Source organism: Moschus berezovskii, chromosome 7, assembly GCF_049115385.1.
Source record: "Moschus berezovskii isolate FMDL1 chromosome 7, NW_MosBer_1.0, whole genome shotgun sequence".
Classification (NCBI taxonomy): domain Eukaryota; kingdom Metazoa; phylum Chordata; class Mammalia; order Artiodactyla; family Moschidae; genus Moschus; species Moschus berezovskii.
This window is the reverse complement of record NC_142466.1, coordinates 47,547,575-47,570,128: the sequence shown is the minus strand read 5'-3', so window position 1 is coordinate 47,570,128 and position 22,554 is coordinate 47,547,575. Positions and strand designations below refer to the sequence as shown.

The 22,554-nt window shown below is 37.0% G+C and overlaps 1 protein-coding gene across 4 annotated transcripts in view; it reads right to left on the bottom strand.

Annotated features, from left to right (window-relative positions):
* Positions 1-22,554, bottom strand: part of GLIS3 (GLIS family zinc finger 3) — a 508,364-nt gene that overhangs the window by 121,112 nt on the left and 364,698 nt on the right. For 3 of the 4 annotated variants that reach the window (XM_088837911.1, XM_055428294.2, XM_055428301.2), the window contains 3 exons: positions 6,664-6,825; positions 3,001-3,126; positions 2,575-2,685 (listed from right to left, as the gene is read on the bottom strand). In XM_088837911.1, the coding sequence (XP_088694037.1) occupies positions 2,575-2,685; positions 3,001-3,126; positions 6,664-6,825 (399 nt within the window). The remainder of the gene's footprint in view (positions 1-2,574; positions 2,686-3,000; positions 3,127-6,663; positions 6,826-22,554) is intronic. The other variant, XM_055428295.2, reaches the window with a different exon arrangement.

Below are 22,554 nucleotides of genomic sequence, written 5' to 3'. Positions count from 1 at the left end.
TTTACTAAGACTCACTGCTGAGACAGTTCCTTGTTACATGATACTGCTAAAAGATTTAATTAAGTTATTAAAAAGGACACTCTAGGTTAGTTTCTAAGGCTTATCTCAGTAACCAATCTTCAGATAAAGGTCGGACGCTCCATAATGTACAACCAGGAGATTAACACCAGACTATAATCATTTAAGAAATGAAGTCAGGTGACTTGGGGTATACCAGGCTTTATCTAATGAAAGTTCTTGCTTATAATTCTTATTTTACTAATAACTGCTAGCTATGGCTGTATTGTTTTCTATGTCACTTGTTTCACTGAGCCTGTAATATAATGCTGAACTGACAGTTCCATATGAGATCAATAATTGTAATAATGTGACTCTGTGTATGGGAAAAAGCAACAGGAGGAACTATTTTCCTGGACCAGGAGGCTAGTAAGACAGTGGTCCAGAGACTTTTGCTACTTGCAAGGCCTGGTCCAATTTTAGCACACTGAGTGGCCCATCACTTCCCTAGACCTGGGAATGAGGGACCGTGGGACACAATGGCCATGAAATGGTGTCACATGGTCAGATATGTGGCTATGAAGGGACCCTGCTGACTGGAAGTTGGTACTTGCCAGCTACCTCTACAAAGATTACATCATGACCATTGCAAGCTGCTGACCTTCAACACCCCCTGAAAGAAGTTCAGGGTGAAAATCAGGAATGAGGCACTCTGTGCTCTGGAAAAAAAAAAAACAACTGGCAGAACAGGCCTTCAGATAGTTAGATCTTTTCAGAAAAAGGTTTTATGAGTTCCAATTCTTGCATCTTCTCATACCTAGAAAAACACTGACGTCATTAATGATGACATCTGCTTTGGCTATTAAAAAAAAAATTTTTTTTACAATTAAAAGTCAAAATAAGAGTAGCTATGGTTCAGACATCCTGGGAAATAACTATTTCCCAGATATCCTGAAAAATGATATTATGGGTGTGATTTCAGATTAGACGCTGTGACCTAATGTAGAACTTAATGCTCCTGTAATGCATTTTTGCTTCTGTACTTTGCTTGCTGCTTGTAAAACCAAAGTTACTCCATTTTAAGATAAGGTTGTTTTTAAGTAAAGATTCCTAAAATTGGAAAAAAAAAAAAAAAGACACTTCCTAGGAACAGTTTCGATTCTACTGTTGTAAATAAAATATGTATTAATGTGAGCAAATTTTTATGATACATTAAAATATTTTAAAACAGTTTAAAAATAAATAAATAAATAGTTATCTGTTCATAAAAAAATAAAATAAAAAGTTCTTTGCCTATAAAATAAATAAATAAATAAGAACTTTTATCAAATTTTTCTAACTGGACATTTTTCTGACTCACAGTGGAGAGGTCAAATTATTTCCGTATATGAGCCCTCAAATGACATTGTGCTACCACCTCCCAAGGAAGAAAAAGCTCAAGTAACAAAAAGGTTACAGAGCATATCCCAAAATAAAAGCACTAAATCCCTATAGACCATAAAAGAATGAAAGATTCTGGTTAGCTTGAAGCCAAGGTGACCTGAAAACCATGCCATAGGGTTTAATAAAACCATAGGAAATCATAGGCATCACTGACTCAATGAACATGAGTCTGAGCAAACTCCAGGAGACAGTGAAGGACAGGGAAGCCTGGTGTGCTTCATGGATCGCAAAGAGTAGGACACGACTTAGCCACTGAACAACAGTGTTCAGTCACTTGAAATAAGTTTAGACTTAAACTTCCCTGAGATTAGTTATGGAGGACTCTTGAATTAGGTAAAAACCAAGGTCAGGTCAGCATATTTTCTGCCATAATCAGAACATACTTTTTGGTCCAAAAATTTTCAAAGTCTGGTATGAGAAAATGCCTTGAAAGGTAGTAAGCTCTTTGTTTCTCAAGATGTTAAAGAACAGTATTGTCAACCACTTGCTGGAGATCTTATGAAGTCAGGAGGATAAGTCAGGTGGGTTGGCAGGTTGATCTTTAACATTTCTTCCAAATCTGAGAGATACTACAGCTTCTAAGAACTCTGAGAGATGCACTAAGCCCTCAATGATGTCAAAAGTGATTTTGGGTTCAATTTCTTTCTCAGACTTTCATATATAGTTCCTATTAAGAAACGTGTATTTTCTAAGCTTAAAGGGAACAATGTTCTATCCATACTCATCCTACCTTCTTCATCGGAGCTAATAATTTTAGCCAATTGATATTTTGTGGTTTTTTATTGATATTTATTAAGCACTTATCACCAGAAAGAGTATTTGTTGTGTTGTTTTCCCAATTCAATTTTCTTTAACTATTTGGACTTAATTTTGTTACTTTCCAGTTTTGGTGACTTTCACTAATTTCTTCAACTTCTATTATACAAATTCTCCCCAGAAATTCATATCTGATTCCATCAGTTATGAAAATCACAGCCTTGCTACTATTTCATGAAAGACTTCTCTATTCAGAGTCAAAAATATGTTACACTTTGAGAAGCATTAGGATTACCAATGTCCCACAGAAGTTTCCAGTACTGCAAGAGAAATTTAAACGTGTTTTTCCTGGCTGGATAAATTTTCATTTAAAGTTACCTTTTTCCTTGCTTGCTGATCTTTGGAAGAATGTGCCTTCACATGCTTTCTTAAGGAACTTGGGTCTGTGTAGCGTTTGGTGCATCCCGGAATTTGACAAGCATAAGGTTTCTAAATAAGAAAGAAAGAAAGAGCTGTGGTTAAATCATAAAGGTAACTGAGGAAGATTTACTCAAAGACTATTGACTTCAGAGCATGAACTGTTGCCAACTGATTGATGTGAATTGCTATGTGATACTCATGCATTTTAATTAGAAAGCCTAGTAAGTTTGCATCAAGGCAAAGAGAAGAATAAACTTTCAAGAAACAAAGAGATGGCTTGTCTTTGAAGATTTTTAAGAGACTGCTACAGAATGCCCTCTTGCCATGAAACCTCCTGTGGCATTTTTCAATATGAAATTTATTAGTATCTCCAGTCATACTTACAATTATGCTCCCCTGAAAACAATCTCTGGTACTGTCAGAAATTAGGAAACACATATTCTTTAAGAGTTCAGGTATAAAGAAGCTGTAGAAAAGTCCAGAAAAGACTGGTAATGTTTCAGAAGAAACCTGATTCAGAAAGAGAGAGGGAGAGAATTAAAAGGGAAAATTAGTGGAAAGTAAGTAGAAGACAGCAGGTTTCAAACAACAGACACATGAAAAATCAGCCAAAGAAACATTAATATTATTAGTTGCAGAGGAGTCCTGCTGTTAAGCCTAGATTAGGTGAATAAGTTCTTGGCTGAGCACAATGAGAAAAAAAACAAGTTCTGGCTACTCTAATTCTCCCATGCACCTGAGAGATGTAAGGTGTAGAGCCCAAGACAGAGTCTAGAATCTTTATTTATGACCCTAGTGATTGGTACATGATAATCAGGAATGACTGAATGATAGCATTACACATTGATTCAAATTTTAGCAACTATTCCTACTGTAACAACTAAATTCAAACCAAAGGTTTGAGGATGTGACTTTTACACTGTAGAATAAATAAAAACTTTATTATAAGTGAAAAAAAATACAAGATTAACTGCGTTTATAAGATATATTAACTGTCATGCATCTACTTAGTATCTGATCTGCTGAGATGTTAAATTTGTGCCTGCATGAGGTGAAATGTGAGGAAGAGAACTGAAACTGTCTCTACAATAGAATTCTCACTTTAGAAACATGCTATTCTATTGACCAACCCCACTCCCCCCAAAATTCAGGTTGTTTTCCTTACTATTTATATTTTGCTCCTGTTTTCATGCACTTGCTTGTCATTTTGTAGGCCAACATTTGTGTGAATTATATTTTTGGTTTCTAAAAACCATATATGTGTTTCACTTTTTTATTGCTATTGTTGCAAATTTTTATTCCAATAACAAGATAAAATCATGAATATATAATTTAGTTTGACAATCCTAATTTGAATTCTAAGTCTGATTATCTGATGTGTTTGCTCATTGACTGACTGACTGGCTGAATGACTCAGCAGCTCTTTCGCTCTGATAATGTGCTAGACATTGTACATATCAGGGATCTAACAATGAACAATGGATGAACCAGCCTCTCAGTAAGTCACAGTTTCTGCAAAATGATGTGCCAATTATGGGCTGAAGTCATCTGCCAAGGAAGCTTCCATTGGGTAAACAAAGGTTTTCTTTAACCTGGGAATCTTTTGTGGGTTCACACAGTTTTTTCCCCTAGTCTTCCCTTTCCTGCCTGGGGGGAAATAAGCCAACATCTTTACTGGCAGTCATGTTATGACCACATAAGTTCATGTTTTGTTTTAGAGATGCTGTATATAAAAACTGGGGGGAATGTTAATGTGTTATATAAATTGATGCCATTATTATTATAATTGTCACCATTATTTGGGTTGGAAAGATAAAAAATTGTTAATGTCATTTTGGATTTGATTTTGAGATACTCTTGAAAAAGGCTTGAATACTGACCATTCCTCCCAGCTAGCTTTCACTCTTTCCCCTGTTATCAGCCACCTGGGATCAGTACGTCAAAACAGCAATGCCAGGGACTGGTCTAAGTGGTACAAGCGTACTGGTCATTTTAACTCAGATTACGTAAGCTTTACATGGCATGTTACACTTTATCAAACTATATTCTTCATTATTTTCCATTTATACTATAAATTCATTTCCCCTGTTTAGACATTAAGATGCTAATAGAGAATTGATTTAATAACACTTTTCAGGGTTAGAATTATGGACTCAGTCATCTTTATGGGCAAATCATTTTCCTAGAAGTAAAGAATCCATTTAATTGAAGAAAGATACTTTATCTAAAATTCCGATAGTATTAACACACGGAGTTATTAGCATAAGGAGTACTTAATGAAAGGGAATGTGGACCTAAATTTTAATAATAAATTCTTCAAGCAACAAGACGGTAGTTTGGATTCCAAAGAAAAACATGATGGTTTTAAAAGATTTAATGAAGAAATATTTTAAAAAAACAGTTAAGTTTTAAAAGCTACTGCATTGAACTGAATCATGAAATTATTATTTTAGGTAGTTTTTCTCAAAAGTTTTCCAAAGGGATTTTTAAAATTCAAAATGACTTTAGAAAATGCTCTTGGTTTGATTAGCTAAAATTAGCTCCAAGCAAAGAAGGGTATTGTAGAACCATAACACTTAGCCTCACAATAGTTCTTTCAAACTCCAGATAACTAGCTAGAGTAGAAGCAATTTCTCAAGACAATCTTGTCTCATGAATGTTCATTCTTCCATGATAAAGTTTAATGACAAATTGTAAAATTTATAAGATTCTACCAAGACCATTTTAGACATACAAAATAGGGTATTTAAACATAATTCATTCTCTTTCCTATTTCTACTTTTAAAAAATACTGCTATTCACCAAATTTATTCATTTACTATCCCATTCTGTTGGTCCTAAATTCACTGAACTCAATTCAGCTAGAACAGAAAGGGTCCATCTTACAGCCACATTACTCTAATTATATTTCAGATGTTTACTAGGCAAACCATCACATTATGTATATTAGGATATAATTCTGTTTAGAAAGGTTATGTGACGTATAGCTAAAATGACTGCTATCAATATGACTAATAGCAACTAATATAAAATTTAATAAATATGTCAGCTATAACATCAGAAGAATCTTAAATATGTATGAGAAGGTGTGTAGAAATAACAGTATCTTTTCAAAATTCAAATTCTGAAGTAGTTTAATAATAGACATCAGAATGTTAACACTGAAAAAGTACTGTCATGAATACATTACTTGCAAGAATGCGGGATAAGAGATCTGCGATATGTATAATACATTTACCCTGATGGCTTTGTTAAGTGAACTAAAATTACATACAGTCCACCTAGCCTCATGTAAAAAAATGGCATCAAAACCTGAGAAATGCAAAGGAGGACGATCAACATAATTGAGAAAACAAAAGACAGAGTCATGGAAAGGGCATTAGCAAGTGAATACAATGTTTCAGCACTAAGAGAATTAAGGCATAATAATGAAAATAGATTGTTCTCATAGGTTGTATGTCAGTGGATATGTGGCTGTTAACCCATAGGAAGAGTGATGAAACAGGACCCTTGGGAAAGATTTGCTGATTCTTTTTAGATCACTTGAAGGTGAAAATACCAGGTGGTTTCTAAAGAAAAAGGCCAGATTCACTTTCAAAAAGCAGGCCAGTCTCAACGTTCTTAGGTCAAGAAAAAAAGAACCAAAATTTAAAAAAAAAGTGCTTCCTGTTTCTAGCAATAGAATATCTTATCTATCTTAGTATATCTTGATATCTGAATATTTATTTTAAGGTCCAATCTCTAGCAGTCATTCTCTGTACTAAAATCTGCTATATATAACAGCCCCTAAAGTGCCTCTGCTTTATATATGAACCCTTTTGTCCCAGCAGCTGTAATATTTAGGATAACTTGTTACTATAGAAAAAGGAAAAGAAAGAATCAAACAGGGCCCCTTCTGACTCTTTACCAGGTTTCACTGCTGCCCTTGGCATTGTCCCTATAACCTGCAGGTCATAAAGCAAACACCTTCACCATCCCACTATCAAACGGGCACTTCCTCACACCGGGACTTGAGGCTGGAAGTTGGAAAGCTCCTGCCATTCTTACAGTGTCCAGATGTGTCCTCTGGTGCTTGGCGCGGTCACTGGAGTTACTGAATGCCTTCTGACAGCCCGGATGCTGGCACAAATACGGCTTCTCGCCTGTGTGGCTCCGCAAATGAATCTTGAGATTTTCAAGCCTTGAAAAGGCCTTCTTGCAACCTTCAAACTGCAAAAAGAAAATAATTTTTCGTTGCTGAGAAGGACCTTGAATGTTTGGGGTTGTGGGGGACAGGAAAAATAAATGTCCTTAGTTTGTTCTTAGCCTATAACAAAAAATAAATAAAATGAAATCCAAATAGTAACAGTATTACTTCTAAAAATACCCATATGTTTGTGTGAACTGCATTTTTCTACTGAATATACTTGCCACTTTCCATACCAGATTTGTGTCCCAAACTGATTTTTGTGATTAATTATGTCAGAGAAAATTTGCTGTGAGCCATCTGGCTTGGTTAATAAAAATACAGTAAAGCACGCCTTAAAGATTTGTTAAAAAATTAACACACTTTTCCATTTTCAAATTGGTCTAAATTGAAGGAATCAGGAAGGAAGAAACTTTTTACAACTAATAAACTAACAACAACAAAAGAATCAGAAAGATGTTTGAGAAAAAAAAGTAAATTGAAGACTTAAGAGTTAGAGATGAAAAGGACATGTGTCTGCTGAATCATTATGATAATAAGCTTTCTTAATTCTATCTTAAGTGGTTTTAAACTTCCAAGAGTGACCTTTTTAACATATAGGGTGATGCCAAGCCTAATGAGATAAAGTTTTTAACATGCTTTTAAAAAAGAACAAGACAATCCATCTAGTACTAAATCATATTCCAAATAAAGTTATAGTTTTATTTATCTCCATTTTTAAAGAAACTTTGTTATTTGGTTCTTGAAGAGAAGAATTGTAAACGAAAGTTGAAGATCTTTAGAAATGTTTCATTGGTTTGTCAGTAATATTTATTGATGGTAGCATCTACTTACTGTCTTCTGTGTGCAAAATATCAGCTACTATTAGAGGGTCAAAGTTATTTCAATCCTTGAAGTGACAGTCTAACAGAAAACATGTTAGAGAATGCCTACATATGAAGCATAAATGTGAGATGGGTGTTTATCCTTTAATTCTCTCTTTGGTGCTAAGCCCTGGAATATATATGTCCCTTCAGCAATTTTGATGCCATTAGAGTTCCCAGTGCAAGGAAAACTGCAATTTAAAAACTACAAGAACAAAACATAATATGTTTAATGCAATTAAGAAGCATTACATCTTGGAGAGGAATGTATGGGTGGTAAGGGGAATAGAAGTAAAGAATGTTAAATTGAAAACGGTTTATATTAAAAATTAGCAGGTGTAACTTAAAACTTACTGCAAGAAATGTTATAAAATTCCTCAATTCTCTTACTTTTTATCAATACAACAGATTAGCACATTGTTCATGAAGGGGTGACCCAGAGTTGGGTCAGGTTTTGGTTATTTCAATTTTCACCTTTAAGTAGAGGATGAACAAATGAGGAAGAATAATTAAACATGTCACAACACCATCTATTTAAATAAATTGTCTAGATTTTGCATGCTAGAATATTTTAAGAAATTTATGAAAGTTGCACTTATTTTTGATTGAGAGTTATACATGTTTCACAGACATATGTTGGTTTATTTCAATTTTGATATTTTTCTTAAAATAATTCTCGTGTTTTCCTGATTTCTATCTCACATAAAAGTAAATTTAGCCTGAACAGAAGATGATTGCTGACAAAGCCAACTACTTTTCAAAAGAATGAAAGGCATATAATGTTATATCGCTAGAGGGAGAGAGGAGTTAAGTGTTTATTTCTGCAGGTTTTCAAGTGGTTCTCATGTTTGAGAATCAAGGGGCTCAAAAGTAATCCCCAATTGATGGCTAAGAGGCCCCTGCCAACCAAATCTCTGTTTTTAAGGTTCACTCTGAATGACAACACAGTGTACACTTCTGCTGTAACTCAGTTTGTCTTGGAATCACCTGATAGACCACACTTAGGTCTAAAATGAGCTTATGATTTTGGACACATCAAGCCTGTACCCCGGTTCCTAGCAAGGTTGTTTTGCAGGGTGGGCATCATTTTATAGGGGAGGATACCCAGATCCCAGTAGGCCCCAACATCCACTATCTTCTATAGTCACCTGAGATCTTGATCAGAGAAAAGCCTGCATTGTCTCAGCACCAACACTGGAGTAGAGAATCATTTTAGAATAGCTTAATGAGATTTCTGTGAGCACCAGAAAAATACGACCAGTGGATCTACCACAGAGCGATTAGACGGGATCCCAAAGATGCCCCAGAACTAATTCCAACTGCCTACTTCATCAGATGTAAACTAACTGTAGACTTGCATTCCCAAGGTCTCTCTAGTTAAATGTCCATGTAAATGTTCAAAGTTAGAAAATTGCTAGTATTATTGTTAACAGAAGCAATGATCAAACCAAAGAGCTTGCTGCATTCCAAGCAAATCAGTGAAAAATGAACTATATCTCATAACATCATGACCATTTTTTTAAAATAGCAAAGATGGAGGAAAATATGAGCACCCAGATTGAAAATGACAACAAAGAGATTATCGGTAAAATCATGCAAATCCAGCTGATCTCCAATGTTTCCTCTGTAACAGTGAAATCCAGAAGACAAAAGTCTTTGCGGTATGTGTACGGGCCTTATACTACTTTCAGGAGAAAAGATTAAGGAGTGAAGGGATTTGATCTCACTGAGTTGAATGAATAAAGGCTAGAGCAAGGCAACCCCACGTACTGGGGGCTCATAAAAACATCACCCACTCGCTTTTATTGAAGAAATTCACTGAGAAGAAACCATGAACCGCACCCAAACCAATAAAATGAAGTGCTGAACTGATAAATGGCTCCAGAATAACATCTGATTGAACATGCCACACTAACAATTCTACAAGAAGAAAAAATAGGACCTCTTCATTTCTCTAAGGGTATCTGGATGAAACTTGAAAGCAAACAATTTTGTGGATTCATTATCATTCATGATGGAAATAAACCTGTAATTCAAACAAGTATTTCCTCTCCCTCAGGCAATTTTACCCTAAGATTGTAAGTTCAATTAAATGCAAATACATTAAAAATAAACTAATATTTTGGTAGAACTATACAAGATTGTTACAAAATACACCTAAACTGGATGTTTTGGGTATCTGAGTAAATGGTTGCCTTGTTTTCTACTTACATTTTTTTAGGTTTTCAAAATCTTTAATGACTCAGCAGTGGCCACAGGACTGGAAAAGGTCAGTCTTCATCCCAATCCCAAAGAAAGGCAATGCCAAAGAATGCTCAAACTACCGCACAATTGCACTCATCTCGCACGCTAGTAAAGTCATGCTCAAAATCCTCCAAACCAGGCTTCAGCAGTATGTGAACTGTGAACTTCCAGATGTTCAAACAGGTTTTAGAAAAGGCAGAGGCACCAGAGATCAAATTGCCAACATCCGCTGGATCATGGAGAAAGCAAGAGAGTTCCAGAAAAACATCTATTTCTGCTTCATTGACTATGCCAAAGCCTTTGACTGTGTCGATCACAATAAACTGTGGAACATTCTGAAAGAGATGGGAATCCCAGACCACCTGACCTGCCTCTTGAGAAACCTGTATGCAGGTCAGGAAGCAACAGTTAGAACTGGTCATGGAACAACAGACTGGTTCCAAATAGGAAAAGGAGTACGTCAAGGCTGTATATTGTCACCCTGCTTATTTAACTTATATGCAGAGTACATCATGAAGAACACTGGGCTGGAAGAAGCACAAGCTGGAATCAAGATTGCCGGGAGAAATATCAATAACCTCAGATATGCAGATGACACCACCCTTATGGCAGAGAGTGAAGAGGAACTCAAAAGCCTCTTGATGAAAGTGAAAGAGGAGAGTGAAAAGGTTGGCTTGAAGCTCAACATTCAGAAAACAAAGATCATGACATCTGGCCCCATCACTTCATGGGAAATAGATGGGGAAACAGTGGAAACAGTGTCAGACTTTGTTTTTTGTGGCTCCAAAATCTCTGCAGATGCTGATTGCAGCCATGAAATTAAAAGATGCTTACTCCTTGGAAAGTTATGACCAACCTAGATAGTATATTAAAAAGCAGAGACATTACTTTGCCAACAAACGTCCGTCTAGTCAAGGCTATGGTTTTTCCTGTGGTCATGTATGGATGTGAGAGTTGGACTGTGAAGAAAGCTGATCGCCAAAGAATTGATGCTTTTGAACTGTGGTGCTGGAGAAGACTCTTGAGAGTCCCTTGGACTGCAAGGAGATCCAACCAGTCCATTCTAAAGGAGATCAATCCTGGACGCTCATTGGAAGGACTGATGCTAAAGCTGAAACTCCAATACTTTGGCCACCTCATGTGAAGAGTTGACTCACTGGAAAAGACCCTGATGCTGGGAAGGATTGGGGGTGGGAGGAGAAGGGGACGATAGAGAATGAGATGACTGGATAGCATCACCGACTCTGTGGATATGAGTTTGAGTGAACTCCGGGAGTCGGTGATGGACAGGGAGGCCTGGCATGCTATGATTCATGGGGTCGCAAAGAGTCGGACACAACTGAGCGACTGAACTGAACTGAACTGAACTGGATGAGTCTCAACTTGTAAAGAAACATCTAAATGTAAAGGAAAGCAGGAACCCCAGGAGAATTTCCTTGAATTTCGCTACATACTTTCTCATCAAGATTCCTAAAGTGCAAAGTTTATCCTGAGATCTAAGGTCCAAATTGTCACCTGATTGCTTGTGTCATTGCCATGAACCAACTCCTTCACAAAAAGAGACCAATATCTTAGTCACTGGATATCTCCTTCCTGGACTGGCTGTGAAGCCAGGAATCTAAGGCCCAGTAACACATAGATGGATCATCGGGCCTGTGCTTCAAACACAAGCCAAATACAGAAAGATGAGAGAAAAACAACAAACAAACTCTCAGAATCCAAGGGCGAAGGGGAAGGAGGAAAAGAAGAACAAAGAGAAAGACAAAAGCAGAATGGTAATGTTTGAGGGAGTGGTGGCAGGAAAAGGGTCTGGTGCACATGGATAATTTTATCTCAATAGCATTCTCATTTTCCTCCCTGACAAACACTGAGTAAACCCTAGGAGCATGGCACTATGTGATAGACAATGAGAGAAACAAAAGGATTAAGACTCACCTTTTACTCAAGGGAATATGGAATCAAGATCATTACATGTGGCTGGGCAGGTCATATACTGATGAGGCATGAGCAATGATTCTCAAAGATACATTTTGTGGGTCGGAAGCATTGCCATACCCTTGGGAACCTGTCAGAAACACAAATTCTCTAGCCCAACTCCAGACTTACAGAACAGAAACCTGGGGGGGTGCAGGCCCAGACATCTGAGTGTTAAGGAGCCCTCTAGGAGATTCTGATGCTACGGTATGCCTGTGAGTTTGGAATGAAATTCGCATTGTAATCACTGTTGATGTTCTCAAGACAATCTCCTGACAGAAGCAAAATGTCTTGTAGAATTCACTCATTTCTAATTGGGGCAAGAGTCATATGGGCTCTAGCAGCCCTGGACTGAAAAGAAACATCTCCATCCCAGGATAAAGCAGGGTTATCTCCATATGCACTGCAAATGAGACAATATTGCAGAATGCCAGTCTCATATTAGAGATTCCTTAAGCTCTTAACTATTTAATCTGTTGCCAAGCAGATTCTAGTTCTGAAATAGGCATGCCTAAAAATTCCCTCAGTGACCTCTTGACCAACAAAACATCCCATGTTTCTAGCGCCTATTACATTCTTCTGTTGAGAAAAAGCAGTGAAGGGGAGCCATTATTTTCCAATTGCACATTTCAGTGACTACAGACACATACAAGAACAATGCACGAAGTGACAGAACTTTAAATCTCACGGGTTTGAAATATGGCACTGCATGAAGTCTTACTCTGAGAAAAATCTCTTTAACTCTGAGGCTGTTTTCAAGGAACAAGCCTTAATTAAGAAGTATAAATTGCCTCAAATCCAGAGAAACTTAGCTTGCACCACTTTGTTAATTTAGGAGATTATTTCATATTTAAAGGATCACAACTGGACTGTAATCACCATCTATATATATTGGCTTGATTACAGATTGTTGACATTAAGTGGCATTAGGATGACCTTTGAAATATTACTTTCCCTTTCTGTTATAGGCTTTTGTGTAAGGTTTTGAAAATGAAAGACTCATTAGACACCATTAAAATAGGATTTATTCCATATGTGTAACCAGTAATCAAGTAGAATATTACTCCTTCCCCTAATCAGCAATTTATTGTGTTGAGAAGCACAGGTTCATATTCAAAGCAGTAATAATAGCAAACCTTTCCTGATCAGGTTTCTCTACCATCACTAGTGTCAACAAAGCCAAAACAGAAAGGAGTCTATGATGCTGGACATGCTTTTTAAAAATATACATTTGATTTCAATTAAGGCTCAGTGTTTACGACCCTTGAAGGTATAAGCTTTTACAATTTCATCAGTCAAGACCAATTATTCCTATTAGTGATGGCTAAGCTGTGATATGCTGTGCAGAGCTGGGGACTTACTGATGAATTATATGCCAGTTTACATCTTCCATGTACAGCGCAAAGACAACAGAGATGAAAGCCATTGGTGGAAAGGTCAGCAAATATTTATCACGCTGTAGATATAGTCAAGGTGACTTCCACAATAAGCCCAAGAGTTTAAGTCTACTTGAATCACGGACATACCTGCAAAAGGTGTAAGTAAAAGATGGTTTCTTCTGTGACTCTGAAAGAGGGGGACAAAGGCACAGCTGAGGGCCCAGAGCCACTTCACACGCATGAGAAGAGGTGAAAAATCTGACTCCAGTCTTTAGCTGAGATTCAAAAGCTTTCTTCCAGGACAGTGCTGGCCATTTTTATGTGCTCATGAGTCACTGGGCATGTCGTCAATATTAAAATACAGATTTGATTCAGTAGATACAGAGTAGGGCCTGAGATTCTGCATTTCTAACCACCTCCTACATCATATTTTTAAATGTTGAATGTTCAAAGGTTCCAATGGTTCTAGGTGTTATTAAACTACTTTCAGGTTGAAAATATATGGTTTAACGGGATCTAAAGAAAAAAAGAGACAAACAAAGAACTAGAGTAAGAATAAAAAGACTTGCTTTTGATGAACCAAACTATTGTCACTTCGTCCACAGAAGTGGAAGAGTGAAATCTAATTGTTAAACTTAGGTTGAGAAGAGAACAAAATGTTGTCTAGAGGCAGAAAAGCAGAAGAAAAGTCAGGGGAAAAAAGTGCATAAGAAATCAAAACAGAAAGACAGCAGAAGCACACTGGAGCAATCTGATATTGTTTCTCCTTCAGTGTTATTCGCATTGGACATATGGCTTGCCTCATGCCACCCTGTGTGGTTTCTGTTCCCAGTGCATCTTATTAGAACTGGATGCTCCAGCAAATCTTAATATTTACCACATCAGTTTGTATAAAGTGTTACATAAAGGGAGAAGAAAATAATTCAAATGTTTTGAGGCTTTAAAAAAGTATGTAGTTCATGAATTTACTATACTGAGTAATATGAAGTTCTTCCCTCTCCAAGCTTCACTCAGACTACTAATTCTATAAAGAGGAAGGAGATGTCTCTGCAGGTTCTCACTTGAAAACATGAGTGATTTTACTCATGTTTTTAATCTAATCACCTTATTGTCCATAATGGAAGAAATGTACTCACAGAAAAGGAGTTTGTATGTTTCCTTTCATTTGTTAAAAGTAATATCTGATTTTATAATATTTTGAAGGGCCTACCAAGAGGAACAGTGGCCTCATTGGAAAATTATTTAAAATTGTGGTAGGGTTACCCTGGTTAATTTGAGATTTCTCTTAACTTCAGGGAAATCAGTGTACCCCAAAGTGATTTTTCAAAGATTCCAAATGTCTAAACAGATTGCACTTGTGTTTCCTAGGAAAGCCTTCCTTCAAAGTTTCCTGGTCTTTTGGGAGGGGCAGCCAGAATGGGGAAGACACTCTGACACTTCAGCCTCAATGAGTCAACTAATTCAGTGCATGTCACTTATCTGGAATTCTGAAGTGGCCTACTGTACTCATTTATCCAGATTTTCTGGAACTATTAAAATTTTGTAGAATTAATATAAAACCCTTTCTGTAATGTTTTCCTAAACTGTAAAAAAGAGATCCTAGTTACTATGTTTTTCCTTGTTATTCTAGTGTACAAAATGAATCTATTAACTAGCTCATAAATACAACTTCCTGGCTTGCTGTGCTTTTTGGTTTTGATTAAGAAATCTGTATAAAACAAAGGTTACCAAAATGGGCAGTATGAATGTGCTTCTTATTGGTTTAAGAAAATTCTCTCTTTTTTTAAACATTTTGGGTCATGGGCAGCAGCTGACTTTTAAAAGGGCACTCTAAATGAGGTGGCAAAATAAATGAGGGTGTAACATAAAAATTGAAAATGGAAAAAATGTTTTTGAGAAGCCACATGACAATGTAGAGAGAAATATGTTACTTCTGTGCCAACATTTGAACCATATTAAATTTTTATGGAAATTATCACGTGTCTGGTTTATAAAAATTGAAAGGAGTTAGGGACAAATGGAACCTTATCATGGGTATTACATTCACCACTGGCAAAAGAAGACTCCATAGTGCAACACTGATGTCTCCAGTTATTCAACAAATGTGAGGAATATATTATTCATGCTGTGTCAATACAATGCCAGAAAACTACAATTTCAAGCAAATAATTATTCCATGAGTGGGTAAATAATAAACTGGCTGTTTGGGGGTTGTTTAAACATAAGAATAAGTTGCCTGAATTTCATTGTTGTTTATTAGCATTGATTTCATGCAATCTGCAAATACATATCCACTAGAGCATGTGTCCTTCAGAGGTTCACAGTCAGGCCTCAATAAATGCACTTTGATTACATGCCAAAAGAGCAAATATATTTAAGGCTATGTAACTGGCCCTGTGTAAATATACCTAAAAGAAATAAAATTATTTTATTTTCTGTGTATCTGTTTCTGACCACCATCTAGGCATATTTAATTCCATACACATGGATCTGCAAAAGCATAACACTTCTATGAAGTATATATATAGTCTACATATAAAAGCAACTTTCATATATTTTGCTACTCTATATTAAAGAAAACAGTTTTGCAAAAAATTTTGAGCATCAGTCTATATACCAATAGACCTGGGAACAGCTTTATAGGCTGTGCAGATGATATAAAAGAATCACCAGGCTCCATCTTGCCTTTCCTGCATTCATATTACATTCCAGGAGATAGACATACACTCAGAACAAATTCTGAATCTGACCCAGCCTGCTCTAACACCCCCAAACTATTTTCTATAGACTAAAGGTGAGGAAACAAATGTTAAAGAAATCATCTTTTGGATTTTAGGGATTATTTTTTGCATTTTTAAAAAGTGTCAGAAATGTTCTCTAAAACTCTAGTTTTTCTAAAGGGTCTCTCAAATTTCAGACAGGGATAGATGAAGTAAAAGAGAAATAAGGAAACGAGAAGCAAAAAAACAAAAAAAGAGAGGAGAGAGAGAGGAGTCAAAGGAGGGTCAAAGGAGGGCTTCACATGGACATGGTCAGGCCTGTCTCCTCCCGTCTGTCCTCCCACCTTTCCACTGGACTCCAGGCCAGTCCAGCTGCAGTTCCCTAATTAAGCATCATTGTTCCACTTTGCCTCTGCTTGTGTTACTTCCTGTGCCTGGTGACATCCTACTGACCCTTTAGCTTGGTGTCACCTCCTCTGTGACACCTTCCTTTATGCTTGGTGTCACCAAGGCACAATGGATCACTACTTCCACCTCCCCCCAGCCCCCACCGCACACACACATCAAGGCTTATCCACTGCCTGGCTCATGCATTGGGGTACACTATTTGGATTGTTTGTCTCCCCTACTAGGCTGTGAGTTTTATGAAGATAAGGTACTGAGTCTTATTAATCTTTTTACTGGCATATACTTGGCATATACTCAAGTGACCACAGATTATTTGCTAAATAAATGCTAAAGGAAATGGAGAGAATGAATCCTTTGTTAAAAAAAAAAAATATATATATATATATAGATTGATTTCCTAGACTTCCTTCTGTAGAAAGCTCATTAAGGCCTTTTAATTAGGTAGAGCCAGGCACCATTCATGATGACATCAAATGGTCAACACTGCAAAAGCTATAAAATACATTTAAGGATTTTGCTGGATTTTAATGTGCTATAGAATTACTGCAAAACATATAATTATTTTAATATCTAATCATGTGTGGAAACAATACTAATAACAATATATGGTTGTATTTTTTTGTGGTTGTGATGTCTTATTTATTGATGTTCTGAGAGATTTGTAGCAATAGTGGTGAAGGGCGTGGGCTGTTTTCCTACCACACCCTTTTCCAAACTTAAGCTACACATACATAGACCCACTGGGAACACGTTATTAGGAATAATTCAAGGAACATAAATGTATGCCTTCTTCATACATAAATGAAAAGAAACTGTTTTAAATTGCCCTAAATTAAGCTAACATACTCTCAAATATGCCAGGAAAGAGTCTCTCATCAGAGTGTCTCATGCAAAGAAAAAAGATCTTTGGGACCTTGCCCTGAATTGCCTGAGTCAAATATCCCCAAAGAGCAGGTCAAGCAGTTTCCCTTGCTATGCCTCTGCTCACCATCCTATAGCCAACTCTCTTAACAGGACACAGCCATTACAACCCCATATAACCCCAGGATATAACCACGTCAAACTCCAGAGCTTTCTGTATTCAGAGTACAGGGGGCTGTAGCAAGGCCTTGGCTCTGCCTTTCCTGTTGGCAGTGGATTGGCTCCCCTGTAACTCTCTTTGACTGCAAAGAGGAGAAATGCCACTGCTTGCCTTCAGTTTTATTAAGAATTGGCATGCCTGGTTTAACAGAGCTAAGCAATATATTTATTTACTATGGTGTTTCCCAAAATGATTGCTAAATTCTGTCATCTCTTGACTGAGAAACTGTTTGCGGGTTGCAACAGAATGTATGCTAACATACATACAGCAACAAAAACTTCCAAGACAAACTGTTTAAATCAATTTGCTATCATATAGGCACATAGGTGCAAATATGTGCATATGCATTTGTGGGTATAGCCATGGGCACACACTAACACTTGCACACATATCCCACACAGATTCTGTAATAGATGTGTATATTTAAGATCTGTGTGCAGGGGGATAGAGACAAGCATGAATTTGCCAAGAGAGAAGAGGAAATTCACACACGAAGAGAATAATTTACCATAAATTGGCCCATACTGAATTTACTCCAAAAAACAGAGTGCAAGATGCCAAATTTTTAATGGCTCTTACTATTCCAGATCTGGCCCTGACAAACTTTGGAAGAGATGCAAGTGGGCAGGAAAGATGGGATTAAAAAATTATATCTTAAGCCTTTTCACTTTCAAATGTAAAATTTCCACCGTGACAGAAGGAAAGAGTGTGGCAGGGATATTTTCCTGACACCATGCTTTTCTCAACAAAAAGTCATCGATTTTCATTATGCATTGCTTAAATATAAATTCTGTACTTGCTAAAAGTCATATGCATCTGGCTGCTTAAAAAAGAAGCAGATATGAAAATAATGGAACTCAAACCTTGCATTAGCCCTGGCAGCCATTACGAAGGTGTGAGCTCAGAGTGATGCTTGGGGCAGCTTCACAGTCAGAGAACTGACAATCCTTTGTGACAACCCACAAGATTCAGCAAGACCACTCACTTGCTTCCAAAATACATCACCTCCAGTATTCTTTCTTTCACAGCTAAGCTTTTCCGCGTGGCTCTCCCATCACATTCCTGACTGCCAAGTGGCAGGTGCCCCAAAAAATCTCCCGATCTTTCCATCAATACTTGCTCTTCTTCTTCTTTGCTCTGATTTTAAACTACCTATCCCATCTCTGAGCCTTTCTCTTTGTTTGTTGAAGGAATCACTCTTCCTATATATATGCCCATGGTTCACTTACGGGCAAGAAAGTATTGACAAATTCATTAACCAAGTCAGACCATTTAGGTATTAAAACCCACGGAGTATTCAATCATTGTATGCATGCACTGAGTTTGATCCCTATAATTCTAAAGCAAATACCTTAGCTAAAAATTGTAATCTCAATCCCCTTGACTATTCTACTTAAGACAATTTCAACCCTCCTTTCCCCTCCGAACGTGACTCCATTTATCACAACAACAGGTCCACATAAAATCTTACCCAAAAGTGCAAAGTTTGTGGTGTATGTGGATCACCTCAGATGTTTTAATTTGATGAGGATATTGTTCTGTTATATAAAGTATGCCTTTTCACTGAATTTAATTTACAATTGCTTATTCTTCAAAGAAATAAAAAATTAGTAAAACATGTTGTTTCTAAGATATATCTCTTGCTTTATTTTATCTCCTTAGCCATCTTACCAAGCCAACAATCCTGATATGAAAATACTTAGGGCAGAGTAAATTCCCAATAAAAGTTAACTGTTTCATGTATTCAAATTATCAAGCAGTAGTATCCCCATTTTCCAGATGAAGAACATCAAGACCTAGAGAAGTTCGGTGCTTTGCCACAGACACAGAGCTAATAAGTAGTAGCCGGATAACCAGAATCATGGCCTTCTGGCTCAATTATTGAACCATTTCCTCTATGCAACTCCAAGGAATGCTATTTTTCAATAGGTTAAGGAGATAAAGGAAAAAATATTTTCTGGAAGGAATCCAAGCACACTTTTTCTTTTGTTTCTTTATAAAATGAAAAATATTAGTAGCTTAAATTTATACAATACCATCGACTATCCAAAATTGTACCAACCATTCTCACCAAAGTCTGAACACAGAGGGAAGTCATTGATAAAGATGAAAAAGTATTGTGAGCCTTATTCTCAAGTTAAAAAAAAAACTGGTATGCATCTGTAAATCACTCAGATGCTTATGCTGCTGAGAAACAAATGCAAAGTCAGGGTTAATGTGAAATAGTCAAGGTGAGCATTCTGGAAGACTTCAAGGCTGCATATTCAGCCAAACAATAAAATATAGCATGAACCTTCATTCATTTAATCAAATGAAGGGGCTCCTGAATTTACTACCAATTGACCAGTGGTGACAAACTTGGTCTTTCTTAAATGCCTATGTGGTTAAGCCTTTCTTCTAAGTAACTTAACTTATGAAGAAAAAAAAGATATTTTAGAAGTTTCCATAATCTAATAGGTGCCTAGTATGTATTAGGTCTCAATAATTTTTTTGAAAAACGGTTAGTAATTGAATATTTGCCTAAAGATTCACATTGTAGCATTTCTAATTTGAAGCAGAATTCCTTCAGAAAAACAGTTCACTTTGCTATTTTCCTTTATTGGATATAAGGATCCAAACTGTATCACATCAGAAATACAGGGTTATCAACTGTTAAACTTGGCCTAGACCTCTCCTCTGAGTTCCAGGTCCTACCACCTATACAATCTCTCTGTAGCTGGTCCACAGATACTTAAATGTAAATATTCCAACACTTAAAAATGACCTTTCCCCCCAAACGGAACTTCACTCTACACTCTATTTACCTAATAGTGCAGCCCAGTATCTGGAAATAATCCTCGACATCCCTTTCTCACACACCTATCTCTAACATCTAGGTCCTCGGAAGTATCTCTCAAACACGTTTACCTCTCTCTATCAATGTTGGACCTCCCCTTGTCTGAGTAGCCATCCTCTCCCACTTGATCTTCAGTAATCAGTGGGTCTCCCCCTTTACTCTTGCTCCCATCCACCATCTAGTCTCCATGGTGCTACCAGAGTAATTGGTTGAAACTAGAAATCTGATAACGTCACTCCCCTGTGTCAAATTCTTCAAAGGTTTCTCATTATTTTTGGATAAAGACCAAAGCTTAACCATGGCTTACAAGGTCTTGCTTCAGCTGGCTCCTGCCTACCCTCCAGCCTCATCCTCACCTCACCCCACTCCCCTTCCCTCCCTCAGTTTCAGCCACACTGGTCTTTCAGCTCCTTGGAGATTGTATTTGCATATGCTATTTCCTTGGCCTGGAAAAATGTTTCTTCCTCCTTTCCTGGTTAAGTATCTTTTCAAGATTAGTGTAAATATACCTTTTTCAGGAAAGCAGTCTCTGGTCCCCAAGCTTAGGCTTAGTCTCCCACATATATGCCCTTATAACATCCTCATGGACCATGAGCTCCTTTAGCACAGGGACCAGAGCGGTCCTTTTCATGATAGGCTAGTGTGCACAGAAAACTTCTAATGCAGATTTGTAGAAGAAAGGACGAATTAGTTATTATATATTAAAATACAAGCTGTTTATATTAAAATGCTTTCTTTTCCTCCCTCCCTTCCTTTCTAAGACTATGTGGTTAGAGCTTAAAATCCACTCAAAATAGCTATATACTCATAGGAACAGTGCTTGTTCTAACAATGAAGAGTAATAAAAGATGAGTAGAACTCAAAGAACAGATCCTCAGTTCTGGAGAAAAAAATATTTGTTAAATTCTCTATAATTTCTAAGTGCTACATGAAATGCAAATGTTTTCTAGATTCCAACTGCACACACAGAAATATCTCAACTCATTTTGACAAAGTTATCCACCAGGGAGATGAATAAATAGCTTCACTAAATACATATGGTGCAATTATACTCGGCAATAAGTGACAATAGGTCTTACTTTATAGTAATCTAAAAATTCAAAGCCCAATTATTTCAGCTGCTCAGTAAATAATACTGAAAAGACGTGGTGGTAAAGCAACTTAGAACAGACTGTATTAGTAAATGCTAATGATTGCTTTATGATCCACAGAGCCACTTTCTTTTTCTTCTGAAGTAAAGAAAGCTTTTTGTAAATTAAGGGGAAAAAAACAGACATCCATGAGCTACAGCCAAGAACAAAATGAAAGCAGGGAGTACTCCTTTTGATCTTTCAAGAGTAGTATTTAGTTAAAGAATGTATGCTGGACTACAGAAAAACACCACCAGAAACATGAGCATTTGGGACCTGAAAAATACAGTTGTTGGCAGCTGGCCTTTTAAAAATATATTTTTAAGGGAAAAAAAGGACTTGTCTCCATAGCTCCAAATTTCAGGGCAAACTGACACTGACTTTAATGAAAGGGGTCAGTTTCAGACTTCTTTTTTGGAGTGCAGAAACACTGCAAGTAATTGGTATAATTAACAGCTTAGATATGCAAATCAAATTCAAACTTGAAATGACTGAGATGGAAAAGCAACCTCAACAAGAAAAGACAAAGGAAAGAAAGGAGAGAGAAGCACGACAAAAACAACCCTGGCCTTTCGGGATGATATGAAGTCAGCTGAAGCCACAGTAAAGAGAGATGGGGTACTGCTGAGAAAGTGAGAAAGCTCCATGAAAGTGAGAGGGAAAGGAGGAAGCTGCTGAGCCACAGGTCTACCCAGACCAAGGGAATCTGAACAACAATCAACACGGCAGAGCTGGAGCTTCTGCCACAGGAGAGCATTCTTGTTTTCATGCTCTCTGGACTTGTGGTGTTGATTATTTTTCTAATTTGAGCAAACCATGCAAGCTTTTGGCACCTCAAAAAATAAAATCATATGGCCAATAAAAATGTTTATTCAAGGGGAAAAAAGTTAGCTCAAAAGCAGCAGCTTCCTACTTTCTTAGCCACCTAACTACTGGGGAATGGTAACCTACCCTTTTGCTCTTCTGCCTATCTGGGATTCATCCACTAGAGGCCCACTTGAACCAGAAGCCTCCAAAGGGTAGCACCATCTGGGGAGATCCCAAAGTACTCTCTGATCTTCTGGACATAACCAGGTTCACCCAATTTGTATTTTCTTTGCACACTGTATTTCTTCTT